Genomic DNA, 18,318 nt, shown 5'->3' with positions numbered 1-18,318 from the left:
TGTTGTGAATGCTTGGAAGTGCTGAGGTGAATGCGGGACACGCAAGTAAGTTTAGGTGACTTTATGGTGTTATTTGAAATGATTGAGTTGTGGCATGACTAATTTTATATTTTATGCAACTCCAACATTGTCGTACAGGTTGCAATAATAGGCAACTCCAACATTGTCATACAGGTAGCAATAATGGGCAACTCCGACACTGTCGAACAGGTTGCCTATGAGTCGTACAGGTTGCATTAGGCAACTCCAACTCATGTGTTATCATAGATTGATTTATGAGTCGTATAGGTTGCCTTAGGCAACTCCGACTCATGTGTCAACATAGATTGATGAGCACCTGATTTTATTATGTTGTTGCTGATATGTAGTGACTTGGAATATTTCTGGATTTACTGTTGATTTGCATTTGATTTCATACTTATACGTAGTATGATTTTCTGGAAACTATACAGGTTTTACAGCGAGGAGTTACAACATTTTCAAAAAGTTTTTTTTATTAAAACTTATTTTCAAGTCTACTCACCCTTATTTTTCGCCCCTCCAAGTTTTAATAGCTGAGTTTTCTTATCGACGAGGATTCATGGTAAATCTTGGTATTGGAAATTACCTTTGATTGTATGATTCTCAATCCACTTTACTGTACTTTACTTATGCTCTGACGTCACGTGTGAAATGAGTTCATTCTCGCTCACAGTGTACTCTTGTATTTAGGCACTTTTAGGTTTAAATTGATTCACATTTCCCACATCACTAGACTCTATGGCTTCGTTACCTTCCTAGGTGTCGACCACCACAACTCGATTCGAAGTCCTAGTGGACAATCTGGGTTGGGATGTGTCAGACTTGTGTGCAAACAAAGTCTAAATTAAAAGTAACATATACTATACTAAGTAATCAACCACTATAGGGTGGCCCAATGGTTGGGAAGGAATTTCATAACTGAGCGCAATGGCGTTCTAGGATTCATATAGCCGACCCCACTTAGTGGGAAAATGCTTTGTTGTTGTTGTATTTCACACAGTACGTCCTAAGTTCGATTTCTAACTAGTGAATAACACGATGGTAGCCATGGACAGCTGAAATGCATTTGTGAGTCTTCTTAGCTCTAAAAAATATAGACTGTTTAATGTCACCAGCTGGTCATTAAGAAAAAAAAAAAAAAGGTATTGTAAGTAACGTTTGAAAGCAATGTTTGAAAGGGGAATCAGAAAGTAACATGGCCCGATGTTTATGTCCGTTGAAAGCATATGATAGAATATTAAATTGTTAATAACACCTATTTAACAATTTATTAATTGATCCCACGTAAGGAGACAACACCACGAAACGCCAACTAAAGAAAAAACACAAGCGTATGCTCAGACACGTGGCGAGAATCAAACGGTGGAGAGGGTGTAAGCAGCCCCAGGCGCCCGCTGCCTCTAAATGTGGAAGGCTTATCTTATTTATTCGCTTAAGCGTTTTTTTTCTTCAAGATTCGTCGAGTCGTTTGATTGGGTTTTGTTTGGTGTTTATTTGGTCAAAGAGGAACGCACGAGGAGCAAGATGTTCGTATGACATGTGTGACCTTCATTGTACAATATGTGACATTTCGGAGAGACTGTTCACGGGGCAAAAACTTTGTGTCAATAATGTGAGGATATGTGAAAAAAAATTAACATATATGCTTTTATTATTGGTATAGAACATCATCCTAACAATATGCCTATGTTATACAAGTTGTCATCTCTTGTATGACTGATATAATGTCACGTGTGAACTTCTTTCTACATAATATTGTACTACGGTAATAGTGTGTTAGTACCACTATTCTCCCTCTTCACAAACCAAGAACTACGAAATCGCCCCTTTCATTTTTGGGAGATGAAAGGATCGTACTATTCGAGCATTTTTTTCACGGTTAGAATAGAACAAGTACGTCATGCTAATGTACCTTGGATGATCGAATCAGGTACTGATGAGCACATTGAATTTACATCATGAGTGAAGTAATTTTGTGTAACCTAAAGACATTATAACTTAGGCATGCGCCTCTAAAGCGTGCAGGAATTGCAAGCAATTCACAAGGGCCAATAATTTGTACCAATAAATGTAGCTCTTGTGATTTATGTTTATAATGTATACGTGACTGTCTAAATTTAAAAAAAAAAAAAAAAAAAAAAGTAGGAATATCAATAGAGTTTGGAGATTAAATTCACATGGGCTTTTGTATTACTTGTAAGGCAAGAAAGTTCATAATTAGTATAAAAAAAAGGCATAAGGTCAAGGGTGAAACACAATTCTTACAAACACTTGATAAACCCTCTGTTCTCTTTATGTCGTCCCACTCTCTCTCACCCACTTTTATAATTAGTTTCACAACAATTCTATCATATTTCAGTACTAGATACATCAATTGTTAGAGTAATCCTATAGGAAAACCACCATTTTTATGAACATTTTCGTACATCATAATGTGACAAGTCAACATGATGATGGCCTTAAATATACAAATAGAAACCTCCAAAAATCGAGAACAAGTTATAAGAGAGGAGTTTATTGTTACGTGACGTTCCAATTCAATAATGTAATGTTACGGTGACAAACGAACACATGGCATTGTTTAATTGGAATGAAATGCTGGGACAGTAAATACATTCCATATAAGTTACTCTTCGATAAATATAAGCCACATTGTATACCGTTAAAATACACATATACCAAATATATTTTACTCCTCATTTCAATAGCAACCTTAGCAGACCAAATTCCCTGTTATATTATTTGATGCATGATGCCAATAACTAGCCAGAGTGTAGGTAACAAATTCCCCTTTATCAAAATATTGTTTGCATAACGTATGTTTGATAACTATTTTAAGTTCAGTTTAAGTTGTAAAATTTAGTTGCTTGATAACTACTTTTAGCTTCTAGAAAATAAAAAACTGAAAGTTGTTGCAGTCCTAATTTGGTTAAGAACATGATTGTATAAATCCTATTGGGATTCTATAATATCTTTTAATTAATGTCCTATTTCACTTGTAATATCTAAAGGTCAAGGAGTTTACCTTCCCTACTACTATAAAAAAAGGTACAATGGAAAGTCCTTTTCATCTTTCCCTCATGGTACTTGTTTGCTATCGGTCTCTCACCTGTATTTAGCTTTGGACAGAATTTACCACCCGATTAGGGTTGCATTCCCAAAAAACCCGACTCGCCGACAGCACCTCATGGTGCAACAGGGTCCGGGCACAATGGGGCTCTCACCTTCTTCGACACCATCTTCCAGTGGACTTGAGTTCAGTCCGCTGCTGAAGACGCTTCTCCAGACTACAATTCAAACGCTGACGACACCCAATTATATAACACACACCTCAGAATTCACCAAATCTCTCTCTACACCTTTGCCGCTCATCTCTCTCTCCGTCTCTATAATTCTTTAGTTAAATAGGCCTACCACATGTGATCAACACACTTTACTAAAGGTTCGTGGATAAGGCTCTTCTACAAATTGAAGGGCTCAATTTTCATCTTCTGCCAATCAAGTTCTCTTAAAACACAGATGTGGGACCATGATTTTTTAGGGCCGGAGTAAGGCTGATCTGAATACAATTACCTCAGAAGTCTGTTCATGAACTCATTAGCTCGAAGCAGAGCTGTATTAAACGGAGTAGTGTTGCCACCATCACTCTACTTCGGGGCACTAGGCAGAGTCCAAGCAACTCTGCTGGATAATTATGCTTGTTCCGCTAGATACGCGATTTGATCCTGATATGGACAATAATCAGATCTTATAAGTCTTGGAGTTCCGACAACTTAGGGATTGATGTGTGTCGTAAGTAATCATAACTCTTAAGAGGGTGCAATACCTACTTCTAGATATCCTCTAGGATTTTCCCGTCTTAGAACAAGGATTTTATCTTTAAAATGTCTCTCTCCCTACGATAGTATATACACCCATCTAAGGTCTATCTATGGTAATGCAATCTAAACACTTGAATTCTCTTGCCCATTGCTTGAATCTAAAATCATTCACTAACTTGACCGTCAAGGAGCCTTTGGTAGGCACCCCCCTGCCCCACTCGGTCTTAGGATTGCTCATGGTTGTTTACTGTTTTGCAGGTTGCTCAGGTTTATTCGGATTTGCGCTCAACCATTGTTCACGGAGGTGCGCGAATTTGGTTCAACAATTAGTACTTTTAGTAAGATCAAACTCATATTCCTTTCGACCAAATCACTCTGCCTTGTAGAAGTTGTGTCAAGACCACCGTCTCATGATTAGAACACAGGCACAGGGGACAAAGTTGCCTCCTTTATAAGTCAAGTATGGGAAAATGCCCTAAAGATACGCACATCAGTGAGATCTAAAAAAGAACCTATGAATCATAGAATAATCTAGGCCTTCCAGACTAGATGAAAGGATGAAAGATGTCAAAGACACCATCGCTCGTCTCGAAGTTTCTACCCCTTGGGTTCTTCCAGAGACAATAAACCTAAATCTAGACCGCCTGATCCCGAAACTTGTCCTAACAAGGGGAACTTAAGGACCATCGAAGACCTTAGGTTTATTGCCGCCCCACCATCCAGGGAAGAGATCTTTCCCCTAATAATAGCCATACAGGAAGAGACCAAGACCACTTCAAATGAGCTCAAAAAGGGAGAAAGACGATGCAAAAGACACATCATCCTAGAAACCACATCACCAAGCCAAAAGACATCAACTCCTCCCCCCTCCCCCCCCCCCCCTTTCCACCCCCAATGACGAGGTAGCGATACCACCATTTTGGCTAGCACTTACCAATGTGTATTGATCTAGGAAGAAAAACTTAACCTAAAGCTCAACATGGCCTTAGATCATGCATGATATTCATTTATTCATGATTAACTTAACACTTGTTCCTTTTCCATTGGAACACATATCATTGTTAATGATTAGAAGATGAGTGAAAAAGGAAGTTGAGTTAAAAATAATGGCTAAGTGTTAGAGTAGAAGAAAGAGACATAAATTTTTAAAAGAGACATGAAGAAAAAAAAGATAGAGGAAGTGGCGAAAAAAGAAAGAAAATGATAAGCTCGTATTTATATAAATTTTACATCAAATTCACTTGTCTTTTCTTAGTTAGTTTAAGCTATTTACTTTGTTTTTGGGTTTTGTAGGATTTGTCAAGCAAAGAAAAGAAAAATAGCACAAGTGGGATTTTAAGTAACAAATTCGTCAAAACTGCCTGTGCAGGTCAGCTGACTTTGGAAGCAAGTTGCAAACAGCTCAGACATAATTAGAGAATGATCCTTATATGCTTGGAAAGCTACGAATGTCTATTTTCTGGACCATTTCAGGGATTGATAATATCATTTTTTTAGAAGAAGTTATGGCCGTTTTAACACTAAAAGGTTCCCAAGAGGCTGAGCAGTTTGTGACTGACAAGAAAGCATTGAAAGCAATAAATCCAATAAAACTAGCAGCCAAAACTGATGCAGCCAAGAACAAGCTAGCTGACACCTATTCAAATATCAGAGGAATGGAAAATTATGTGGGAGTATGAGCATAAAGGCTACCTAAAGAGTTACAATTGTTTTACCATTTCCTCTCACTTATTGTCATCACTAAATGGTTGTTAGTGGGGTGAGTTATGGAGGAAAAACTATGGCAGCAAGCAAGAAGAAAAAGGCTACAGGTTGCAGCAGCAAAGAGAGAAGAAAAGGATAGAAAAAAAAAGAAGGAAAGGAAGGAAAAAAGGCAAGGCTGCTGTGTTGGGGAAGGAAGGAAAGGAAGGAGGAAATCTTGGCATTCTCTTCTTTCGGTTTTATTTTCTCAAACCCATGTCTTTCTTTTGGTTTTATTTGAGAATAATGTGTAACTAAATTTTTAGTAGTTAGGGGCTGTTTTGAAGCCCCAAATATGATTGCAAGTTTGTTATGACATTTCGTTTGGATTACTTTTATGAATGGATGAAAATTGGTTCACTACTTGTCTCATTGATGAATTCTTTATGTGTTTTCTACAGATGCATACTTAGTAAGCATATCTAGGATTCTAAAACTATGAATATGTGTGTGCCTGCCCTTGTCAAATGATGACCTACATATGTTCTAGAGTAGTACTTGTTAATTGCGATTAACATGTGAACCAATTTCTAGGATAAGTAAGACAACACTAGTACTTACGATGCCTTGTGATGACTCAAACTCTTTTCGTTCTTAATGATTTCTACTTGTTAAATCTATGAACACACCATTCTAGATTGCATGTTAGGGACTAAGTTAAGTTGGAAACACCATTCTCTTAACATACTACATAAGAAAGAGTAATAGGTTGAGTTCTAGCATTGAGCCAACTTGAGCATCTTCATCCGGAAATAGAAGGAATTTGAATGAAACATAACATGTTTGCATGATTATTTGGTGGTGGATAGCAATTCCCCTAACTCGTTTTTCTTAATTTGCGAACTACTTAAAATCCGTTTTTGACCTGTTTTTGTTTGATTTAATTTAAATAGTAAATCAACTCCAAAAATCTCAAAAATTTGTGTGAGTGTAGCTCTGTGTGTCTAGTATTTGCATATAAAATTTTTCAGACTTTAGATAAGTGTAAGTCAGTCTAATAATTATTTTTCGTTGGTTGGCTAGCAGGGACAGCAGCCCTGTTTTTGTGACATTTTAAGTAGTTAGATAAAACAATCTTCTGCAGGAAAGACCCTTATTTTCATATGCTACAATTGACAAATCTTAGTGTTAATAAGGAAAATCAATAGGACATTTGTGTGCTACTTTGTGGTGTGCTTTTAATCCTATCAGAAAACAAGAGGGAGGAAATGAAGGAAATAGTAACCTATTGTTTATCATGTACATTGTTGTTAAAGATTATTACTCTGGTGTTGAAATTATGATTATGTTACTCTTGTTGCTAATCAGTTTGATTTATGTTGAAACTTGCAGGTTTGTTAGAGAAAATGTGATTATTAATATGTATATGAACAATGACATATACATATGCATTGCAAAGCAAGAAAGGAAGTTGAGTTGTGTAAAGTGTTTGAGTTGTGAAGATATTCAAGGGCTCAAGAATTCCTTGAATATAAAATAATGAACATTGTATACGTCAGGCATTGGGGGAAGGGCTTAAGTATACAATTAGTTGTTTATTAAAAAATGAAATCTTGTATATGTCAGTGTCGGGAGAAGTACCTATATAATAAAGTGGAAATTGAGAATTTAATTATAAAAAATTGAGCTTAAGCAATGAACGGGAGTTAGATCATATTCTAAGGTATTCGAAGACAAGTGGTATAAGCATGGTATAGGACGTGCAAGCTTACGTGCCTTAGGTATGCGTTAGCGGGATTAGAAGGGAGTGACCACATTCATTCATCTCATTTGCATATATTTTATGCATTTGAAAAAATTGTTGCATTCTAACTATTATTTAGTTGGTACTTTTTGTTGTGAATTAATTTTGTACACTAATGCTATTCCACTGCGTATTCAATAAATTTTATGTAGTAAACTCAAGTATTTACTATGTAAGTCTATTAGCAAAAGTTAAATGATGTATTGTGTTTCATTTAAAATAAATATTATTTTAAATTTTCTTACCATGTCTTGGTTGTAGAATTTATTTCTATAACTAAGATAGAACTTACATCTTAACTTGTGAATAGTCATTATTCACAGGTCGATGCGTGACAGTTTTATCTCTTGTTTTCTTGAACCAAGTATTAACTATCCCCTGAGCTTGGCTCAGTTTTGGGCTTCATGCCCTTTACCTAGCCTTTTTCGCCTGCTTTTACTGCTTACCGTCTTTTAATTTTCCCTCATCCCTCTTCCTTAGCCATGATATTATATCCCCACCGCCACCATGTGCTCAGATCAACAGGCTTTGATCAAAAATTGGATATCAGATCCACTTCCCTCCCTCACTTTTCCTCCCTCAACTGACATGCTAGATCCCCATCGAGGCCAAGTGTTCTACAACCTTCTCCACAGTAAGAGTATTTAACATACCCCTTACTCTCACTTTCTACCCATACTTTGTTTATATATATTTGAAAGGGTTCATAAGGGGGACTTGGATCTGGTGTCTACTTTCTCAGTTCAGAGTTTTGGGTTCGTCCAAGGATGTAACAATGACAGCGGTCTGGTCTGGTCTGGTTTATGCTACTTGAGATTAGGGTTTTTTGTTGTTTGTTTTTGCAACCTTCAAACCAAAGCTTGTGTGAATCTCCCATTGTATCTTGGGTTGCAACTCTTATTTTGTTTGGGCCTTTTGAAGGAAAACTAACGAAAAGTCCAAAAAAATTTTAGTTTTAATGAAAAATGACAAATAAAGGTGTAGTGAATAGTACCCAGAAAAGGTAAAAATGCGATTTTTCGTTACAAGTGAACAGTCCTGAAAGTGTTTCATCAAAACTCCCTTTATTTTATCTGTTGTTTACCTACCTCTTTTTGAACCTTGTACTAGTTTTTAATGTACTGGAAGTTCTCTTCTTGACCAAAAAAATCAGGGAGTGTTGGATGAACATTTACTGATACAAGTCTTGCACAAATTTCTTGACCAAAAAAAATCAGGGAGCGTTGTGAAGCTAAAGAATTGACGATTAATCTTTAGCTAAATGTGTGATCCAAAATCCCAATCCAACAACATAAGCATCCATCCGGCAACATTTCTTCTCTAAATGCATAATTTTTCACTTATTGCGCTCTAAAAATACAACCAGCAAGCCAAGAGAGGGAGTGGCTGAGTCACCAACAGTAAATTCCTAAGAATAACACGTAAGGATTAGTAAGAAAAACCAGGAAACCGATCGAAGGTGGAAAAAAATTGAGAACGATGGGTAAGTTCGAGGATATATATCTTAATACAGGAAAAGCTACAAACAATGCATGTCCCTAGAAGCCCCATTTAAATCCAATGACGCACGATCACTGAAAAAAATGATGCCAATGGATATCAGACCTGCTCTATATTTTTATGTATTCCGGGGGCAGGAAAAGGAAAAGAAAACCCCCGATTTACATGTAAGACTACGTAGATGTCAACCCGATGCAGAGGTACATATGGTGGCAGTGGCATCCTTCTAGAATACGAAGATGATAAGACATAATCTAAGCAGTAGAGACAATAATCTCAACGAAGGAATCTGGGATGAGATGAGCCGACTCGATGCAGCTGATGGTTTTGAGGGAGCTCTTCCAGCAACAGCAGGAGCAAACCCACCGGGGGTGCTCTGCTGCTCATTTGTTGGCAAGGGATTTGGTGGTGTGCCTTTTGGAGATGCTAGGGGCATACTTTTAACATCATTCAGATCTCGGCCTGCAATGCGTGAATTTGTAAGCAACCGTAGAGTTACACTTTTCACTTTTCAATTTTATCCTAATACAGTGGATTGAACTAAGCATACAGCCGTCACATAATCTTAAGGTTAGCAAAAATAAAAGGATATCAACCAGTGGCCTATAAGTTTCATGCCAGACTGATGACTTCCAGCATCACTTTCGGCTAAATAGTGACATTTCCCCCATCACATGAGACAAGGAGAACCAATTGTAGGCAGTACTATATCGAGAAATTCAGAGAACTCACAATTTGAACGCGACCAACCTAGCTTCAAGTTCTCCCTATCGAATACTGTCCGGTATCCCGTCATGAAGTTCTCTGCACAAGGAAAGTCTCAGATAACAAGATGTTTAACAGGGATAAGGGGAAGTAAGAAAAATCAAAGAACTAAGCTGCAATTTTGCTAGAGAAATTATTCATGCTTACGTCCAACCGTTCCAGTATCTCCCTCTGCTGGCTGTATGGCCAAACAGAATCCAATAACTCCCTGCACCAGGAAGGCCTAATTTGTAAGATTCTAATTCAATTGGTTCCATCTTGCTTCAAAACTGAGATAAGAAATGGTTTACCCAAGCTAATTCACATATTGACAGATACAGGACATAATGAAACTTAATTTAATTCACATCTATATGAAAAATCTCAAAAGCTGGTTTACCTACCTGATCACCAGTGTATCAGAAAAACAGGATCATGGACCACAATACTGTTGTTAGCAAGGAACATAAGCGTCACAGAAGGCACTTTGGGCAGATCTTGAGAACTGTTCTAGGAAAAAATACCCCAATAATGGCATAAGATTGTGCCCACAACTTTTGGAAGTGGGCATGGAGTTTCTGAAACCATTTAACTTCATGAAAACTCACCTCGTATTATAGCAGTACTTCCAAGGAGATCCTGCATAGTTAGCAACTGTTGCATTTACTCGTCTGTCAAACTATCAAAAAATGGAAGAGGTATATCAGCGATGCAGATAATAAATATAGATATTGGAATCTTACAAAAAAAATGTACCTCCATTGCAATTTTATCGTACACTGCTTCTGGAAGAAATGTAAATGATGTCCCACTGTCAACCAGTGCTTTGAAGCTTGTCTGGTTAAGGCAAGAATTGCCAATACAGCATGCTTCCACACCAACGATATACATTTCACTGAAATAAACAACAATGGAGGCTTCAGCATATACAAAAAATTTAGCTTAGCAATTATACAGAATTGTCACTTAAAGTTGCAATTCAAAAAGAACTGTGTGGATAGTTCATACTAATTTCCATTAGAAGGCAGGAAGGATGTAGATTGTTGTGTAGCTGGACCCTGGTCCCCAAATAGTAGTCTCCCAGAACTGTCCTCGTCAAAGCAAATCGAGAAAGAGTTCTTGGTCAATCCCGCTTTAGCAAGTAAAGTAGGAACTGAAGTCTGTCCAAGTCCTAGACCCATAAGACCATCAGGAGCAATTCCATCCAGGTAACCACCACTTTGCTTCATACCGCATCTGTATATAAGAAAAGTTAATATCAGACACAGAATTCCATATTACTAATGGAACTATTTTATACATTGAGTTTAACAAATTAATGACATATCGCACCCTATGATAACAGGAGCTCGAATAGAAGCTGTTGATGCATCATCACCGCCAGCTGCTAAGTGTAATATGTCCTCCACAAGCAATCCAGAACTTGATGTATTTTCTGTGTAGTACTCAATAGTGTAAGGGCATGTCTGCTTCGAATTCTTGCACTTTGGACCAGATTCACATAACTCATGGCTGCAAGATACATGCTTGCTGGTGTTTGAACCAGATGGGCTGTACTCGTGTAAATCCCTATCCTGCATAATAGATGCCCCAAATATGAGGGAGCACCTGCCAATCAATTATTGGAAATAAGTGCTAAACCTGTTGACAAGTCTTAGAAGAGACTTACTGACTCCGGTAACCATTCACTTCCACCTTTACACATACCTTGAAATACATGAATTATCCAATCGAACCTAATTCTAGGCACCTCACGAGCCCCCAGATTCTACTTATCGAAACAATGACCATTAAACAATGTTTGATGGATCTGGACCTTCTATAGGATTGTGGGTTGGGAGAAGGGGGGGCTTAACTTTTTCTAACAATTTTCTTGCATACACATTAAGATGCAAGTAGTTCATGGCATAATTGAAGAAAGTTGAGGTTCCACTATAAAACTAATTTGAAATATGAAAAGCAGCACAATTACTTATAAGCACATGCAAGATCCCTTTTTTTCCTAACATAGGATTGATACTCTTAACACAACCCCCACACGTGGCAAATTTTCAAGTCCAGCACATGGACAACCAAATAATATTAAATAGAGCGAGTAGCCCAATTACTTATAAACACATGCAAGGTCCGTTCTTATAATATGAAATACAAAAACTATGCTGCAAAACATAAAATCATGCAACGGCCAACAGAAATCTGAAAAGGCAATGGAAGCATAATTAGAGGTAAAGGGTAGCCTACCAGAGTAGTAGAGTAAGTCGCGGACAGAGGAGCGCATTGTATGCAATCACATGGAACCCAAAGCAGATCACTCCCAGTATCCAATGCAACCAGAAACGAAACATTGGGCGTCCCTATATCAATCCACGTATAATGCAACCTAATACGCACATCGACATTCCGAAAACTTCATTTTCCATTCTATATGCTTGAAAACTTTGAAGTTAGAAAACCAAGTGAAATGAAATAAGAGTAGGAGAAATTAAGACAAACCAGCCCAAGTCGTTGCCAAACGACACCGTATTGCCACCTTCAGAGGGGAAGAGGAACTGGAAGTGCCGGCGAGAGCCGAGCTTCATATTCTGTTTCTGGAAGTCGATGCTTGCGAGCAGGTGGTAGTAGCCCATGGTGCTCCTCTGCGGCCACCGACCTAAGGCCTGGGGTCTCCATTCCTCGAAATCCGAAGCGTCTTCGCTTCGTCGGAGAAGCGGTGTATCAGCCTCGACGACAGCGTAAGCGCGCGAGCACTATGAAGCTGTGTAAGCACGAACGCCACTAGCAGAGCAGAGAGCAGAGATCGCGCCGCCATGGCGACTCCAAGAGAGAAACCACCTCAGCTTAGCTTGAGATCTGATATGAGAGAGAGAGAGAGGGGTAAAGTGGAGGAGGAGGGGAAGAGGACGAGGGAGGAGAGTAGTGACAGAGCTATGGCCTTCCCTATTGCCTCTTGGGGAATGTCTAATTAAGCGAATGGGATGATGATGGTTTATTGGTTAATTAGTTAATTAAGATAATTGTTATTAACACTTCAAAATTCTCGTTCTAAACTCTAAACTTTTTATATTTAAAAAGAAAAGTACGAGAAATGTAGAATGAAATTTTTGGAATGCTAACAACACTTCTCTTAATTAATTTGTTTAATTAATTTATGTGAGTGAATTAATTTGTTTAATTAATTTAACTGAGTGAGTGAGTGAGGGAGTCTTTACGTGTCCACCGTTTCAGGGAGGTGTGACACCTGGGCGGGGACCGCTTGGCTATCCCTTTTTATGCGCTTTTCGTCTCCTTCTTTTCATTTTAAATTGCTTACATTTTTTCTCCTCACCAGTGTACGATTATCATAAATTTAATTATTTGTTATATTTTATTTCACTTAATTCTAATTAATTTTTATCATAAATGTTACTTTTTTTATTTTAAAAGAAATTAATCAAGTTTAAATGAAATGATACGTGTCAATAAATTAAGAATATGGCAAGCATACACCAAAACTTAAGATGGTGAGCAAAACTGCTCATTTTACAATTTACAATAAGGGTTAAAAAAATTATCGAAAATATCAAAACCAACTGAAATGGTACGTAATTTAAATCGAATAAAAAATAGACCAACCCGAAAGTACTGAAATATTTGGTACCCTAACAGAATCGAAACCGAAAATTTTGGTACGTCCATCAATTTTAAATATTGAATTTTTTGTTAATACCAGAGCCAGTTCTAAGATTTTTAAAAACATTTTTATTCACTGCTATAAACTTGACATGTGTCACTAGTCTTCACTCTAGTTAATTATTCAATTAATCAATCACTTTTAATTTTTAAAATGATTTAAAACTAAAAAAGAGAAAATTAAAAAAAAATGAGAAATTTGATATAAGTTCAATTTTTTAGCCCATAGTAGAAAGAATCCAGTTTATCAAAATAAGTCCAATTCCTTAAAATTAATTATTTTATTATCAATAATTATCTCTTTAATGATAAGATTTATTATAAAAATCAAATTTCTTCCTAATTATCTTTTGAGTAAATTACATAAAACTACATTAACTATAGATCGAATCATAATCTCATACCTCATGTTTTAAACATTGCAATGTTATACCTTAACTTATGAATTTGTTGCAATGTCATACCTCAGTTAATTTTCTATCAATCTGACTATTAAATGATGACGTGGCAAGAACGGGTCCACTCATTCACCAACTAGAATAAAAAATTAATTAATGTTTGACAAATTTTTAATTTTCATTTAATAATTAAAATTAATTAAAAAATAACTCTCTCCCTCCTTTCTCTCACCTTTCTCCGTTCTCCGTCCAAACCATCTTCTCCGTCCATCTCTCCCAACCCATCTTCCCGGTCCATCTTCCCATGTCCATCTTTCCCGTCTGATATCCCCGCCCATCTTCCTCGTCCATCTTCGTCGTGCCTCTTCCATGTTCTCTGCAATTTGTAGGGTTTCTGATATCTTCATATGGCTTCCATGGCCGCATAGTCCTCCTGGTGCTACACGTGTAGCCAATCTATTCAAGTTCGGGTTTGGACCCAAGATTCGATCCTCTACCCCGAGATTCATTCGATCCCCAACCTTGCCCAACGAATCATGCCCACGCCTTGCCCTTGGTTCATCCTCATTAACCCGGTTGTCTGGGTGTCCTCTTCGCTTTCAATAGGAGAGTTGTCTTCGATGGAGGAAGCGTCGGTGTAAAAGAGAATCTTGGCAGAGGCTTTTCATGTCACAGGAACATGTGTGGGGCAGTCGCAGGTTCATGTCCGGTAGAAGGGGGAGGAGCAGGGGGCTGGGAAGTATAGCTTGGATGCAAGTGGGTTAACAGAGTTGAAATTGGGGGTTTGTTTGCAGCGGAGCTAAGAGAGCTCGCTGACGGTGTTAAGATTCATGGTGACTTGTGCGGCCGTGAGCCGATAGAAAGGGAGATGGAGGTGGGAGCGGCAGGGGAGATGTCGACGAGGTTCTAATGGTTGTGTTGATTGCGATGAGAGCGGAGAGGGTGGAGTGGGAGAGATGGACGGGGAAATTGGTTTGGACGGAGAAGGGAGAAAGGTGGGAGAAAGAAATGAGAGAGCTATTTTTTAAACAATAATTAATTAATTTTTTATTTTACTTGACGAATGGGTAGGTTCCATTCTTGCAATGTCATCACTTAACAGCCAAATTGAAAGAAAATTTGACGGAGGTATGATATTACAACGAATTCATAAGTTAAGATGTGACATTGCAATGTTTAAAACATGAGGTATAAGATTGTGTTTAGACCCATAGTTGAGATAGTTTTATGTAATTTACCCTTATCTTTTTTTTTATTATTATTATTATTATTATTTTTTACAGAAGCGATAAATAATTTCATTGATCAGAACAAATACTTTCAACAAATGTTACATCAAGGTGCGAAATGGGTATAATTCTCCAGTGACCAAATATCTTGATCTGGAGTAAATCCGCACAAATTCGTTAAGAAATAAAACTCTTACACAGCTACCATTACACACAACAACTATAAGCAACCAGTATAGATCTGCCACAATTACGACATACGTAACATATATGGCACCAAAGCCACAAAAGCCATCATAAGAACAAGGCTACAAATGACCCGCTGAAGAGATACAACGCATCCTGATGTGCAACACAAAATAATAATAAAATAAAATACTAACTAAATATTACTTTTTTGTCATTTCTTGTTATTCCTCTTGCATTAAACCCCATTTGTAGATATTATTTTTAATTTTTATAATCAACTTGTATCACAAGTTAATTATACTTATCCACCATATGACAGATTCTTTTTTAAAATCAACCTGTCAAAGATTAAAGTGTCTTATCTATCATGTTTTTTTTCTACCTTTTAGTTATGGTTCATATCTCGCTTATAGATATAATACACATTAATATATTTGTTACTTGAGTTAAGGTATGATGTTTTACAGATATATTTACGTTAGTATATTAGTTTTTTTTGTTATAAAATATTAATTATATTTTTTGGAGTTGAAAAAAGCACAATATTAAAAGATTTTAATTGATTTTTAATATTTTTAAAAATATAAAATGACTATAAGACAAATAAAAACATATAATTAGATAACTTGACTCACTCCTAAAAACCATCTAGTTTTTGGCCCAGCCCAAAAAAAACAATTCAACAATCATCATCATCGTATGCAAATCGTGAAGGATCTGCCCAGATTTATCAAAATTGATGCCAGGAAAGAGGCCCAAAAGTTTCTCTTGATTTTTCTTCCCCATTGCCGCTCGGATTTTTCGTTTTTTCGATTTTGTAGCTTTCAAATTCAAATTTTCAGAAATTTAATTCAATTGTTTTGAATATCTGATTACAAAAATCAAATTTGATTTTACTGTTATAAGATGATTCAACAGTTCGTTGATTACATCATCGCCGTCACCAAAGAGAGAGATTCTTCCTTCCCTTTTAACAAATCGATTCGAATTCAAATTGTTTCTGAAACAAAACCTAAAAAAAAAAAAAAGATTTCGAATTTGGTTTTTTGGAATCGTTTTTGAAATTGGGTTTGATTTTGGTTTCAAATTTGGTTCTAGTCAGTGAAGACGTTCCGTACAAATTGCTGAACAATATCGTGCGATTGCGACCTCGTCGATCTGTTTGTGGGATTGGTATTGCGTGCGGCAGAAGGAACTAGAAGCCTTAAAGTTGTAATTCGCAGTCTGCAAATTTGTGAAGCTTCGCGTGCAGCTTGAGGTGTCGCTCCCGGAGTTTGAACGAATCAAAGGTAGGGAAGGGTTGAAGCTTCGAATGAGTTTGTATTCTGAAAAATATTGGGGGAGTTTGGATGACTGTTGGTTTTGCTGAATTTGTTTTATGTTTAATTTTAAAATTTTCAAAATATTTTAAAATAAAATAGGGAAGTATTATGGCATTCCAAAAATCTCATTTTACACTCCTCACAAGTGTATTTTACTTTCTAAATATAAAAAGTTTAGAGCGTAGAATGAGAAATTTGGACTGTCAATAAAAATTCCCATAAAATAAACATAAAAATTAACTTGAGTTAAGTTAAATGACACATGTCAAGTTTGGAAATGAGTGGTGAGCATACCCTAGAGTTTATGGTGGTTTGCAAAAATGCTCCCAGGACTTTTAAGGCGAGAACAATCCTAAAAATGTGTCTATCTTCATTTTTTTTTTTAACAAACGATATTATCAAAAACTAATATAAGGAGATGAGAGAGAGGACTAAGCCTCACAATAAATTGGCAGTAATGTGGTTATCTTCATATAAGAAAAAAAAATCCAAAATCTCATAGCGGGATTCTATCTTCTCCTCATGGCCTTCGTGTAGCTAACCTTGTATTTGCTGATGATTGCCTTTTGTTTTCTAAGAGCATCTCCAAAGGAGATGTCAAAACTGTCACGTAAACATACAACAGTAAAAAAATGGCAGCAAACTATTTCCAAGCGAGCTTTCAATTTCTTACGTGGCACTAAGTCAATTGAAGGCACAGCCTTTTGTTGTCAAATTTGATAGCAGATGTCAAATTTATTAAATAATTTTTTACTAGCATCTTCAAAGGAGATGTCAAATTTAGGATGTCAAATGAAATTTAATAGCTTACATGACAATTTGACATATTGATAAAATATGTGTTCCAACCCATATGCCAACATATTATGTCTTATATTGATTAAAGCAAGCATGGATGGTTCTTAAAGATGAAATCAACGGCAAAGAAGTAACATGAGGAGTTTGTGGTGAATAAAAATAATGTCAAAATTGACAAAAAGTGGAAAGACCACAATCCACGTAGATTTAAAACAATTCGGTTGGAGTGAATTTTAATGCTTTTTTAAAATGTTATAATTGCCACGTAAGAATTGACATCTTCTTTGAAAATGTTCTAATAGGTTAATATAATAATATATAATAAATATTATTGTGTTTTCAAGTATTTTATTGGTTGCCTCAATCATTATACCCCACAAAAAGATTAAAAAAAAAATATTAAATGACATTACTATTTTACATATTGGATAGAGAAAAAAAATTGTAAAAAATGTAAAATTGCCACATCCATCAAATATCATTTTGATGTTTAAAATTTGACACCTCCTTTGGAGATGCTTTAAAGCTACCATAAAAGGAGCCCGTAAGGTTCTTGATATTTTGACTTTGTTTGCAAAAGCTTTGGGTCAACAGGTAAATTTTCACTAGTCTTCCCTCCATTTTTCAAGCAATACAACAAACCAGACTAGAAATGCTATTGTATATATTTTACATATCCAGCATAAAACAACGATTGGCAAGTACTTGGAATTCATAATACTGTGTTTTGGAAATATCCTGTTAATGAAAGTGAATTACACAAGAGTTAAACCAAACCTGGCCGGTTGGAAAGCGAATTCCCTTTCAAAGGCGGGAAGATTAACCCTTATTAATTCCAATTTAACTAGTATGCTTAGTCACGTGATGTCGTGTTTTAAATGCCCTAACCGTTTGAAGGAAATATTTGTGAAAATTAGTTTATTTGAGCAACATTTATGCATGCAATTAACAATAAAAAGGTGGAATCATGCTTGTATGCACTCAAAAAGAAAATTTTACCCATGAAATTTAAGGCCTAGTGAGTGTGGTGAACCAAGACTCAACTCAAGAACAAAGTGAGTTGAGAAATATTATACCTTTGTTGATTCCTCTTTGCATAAGCAAAGGCTAATCACCCAAGAGATAGGGCCTTCATTCCTTACT

General features: G+C 36.5%; 1 protein-coding gene across 1 annotated transcript; it reads right to left on the bottom strand.

Moving 5' to 3' along the window:
• Nucleotides 1–8,810: 8,810 nt before the first annotated feature.
• Nucleotides 8,811–12,532, bottom strand: LOC103967028 (aspartic proteinase-like protein 1). The gene is given in 12 exon segments (XM_009380271.3): nt 8,811–9,288; nt 9,559–9,630; nt 9,739–9,799; nt 9,975–9,983; nt 9,985–10,075; nt 10,179–10,249; nt 10,327–10,465; nt 10,579–10,806; nt 10,903–11,144; nt 11,812–11,950; nt 12,064–12,229; nt 12,232–12,532. Coding segments are annotated over 12 exon segments (1,602 nt in total). The 5' UTR covers nt 12,380–12,532; the 3' UTR covers nt 8,811–9,052.
• Between the last annotated feature and the right edge of the window lie 5,786 nt (nt 12,533–18,318).

This window comes from the organism of the source record quoted next, unplaced genomic scaffold (genome assembly GCF_019419815.1).
Source record: "Pyrus x bretschneideri cultivar Hongxiangsu unplaced genomic scaffold, Pyrus_bretschneideri_v1 Contig56, whole genome shotgun sequence".
NCBI classification, from domain to species: domain Eukaryota; kingdom Viridiplantae; phylum Streptophyta; class Magnoliopsida; order Rosales; family Rosaceae; genus Pyrus; species Pyrus x bretschneideri.
Note: the sequence above shows the minus strand (reverse complement) of the source record. Positions and strands in the feature narration are given on the sequence as shown.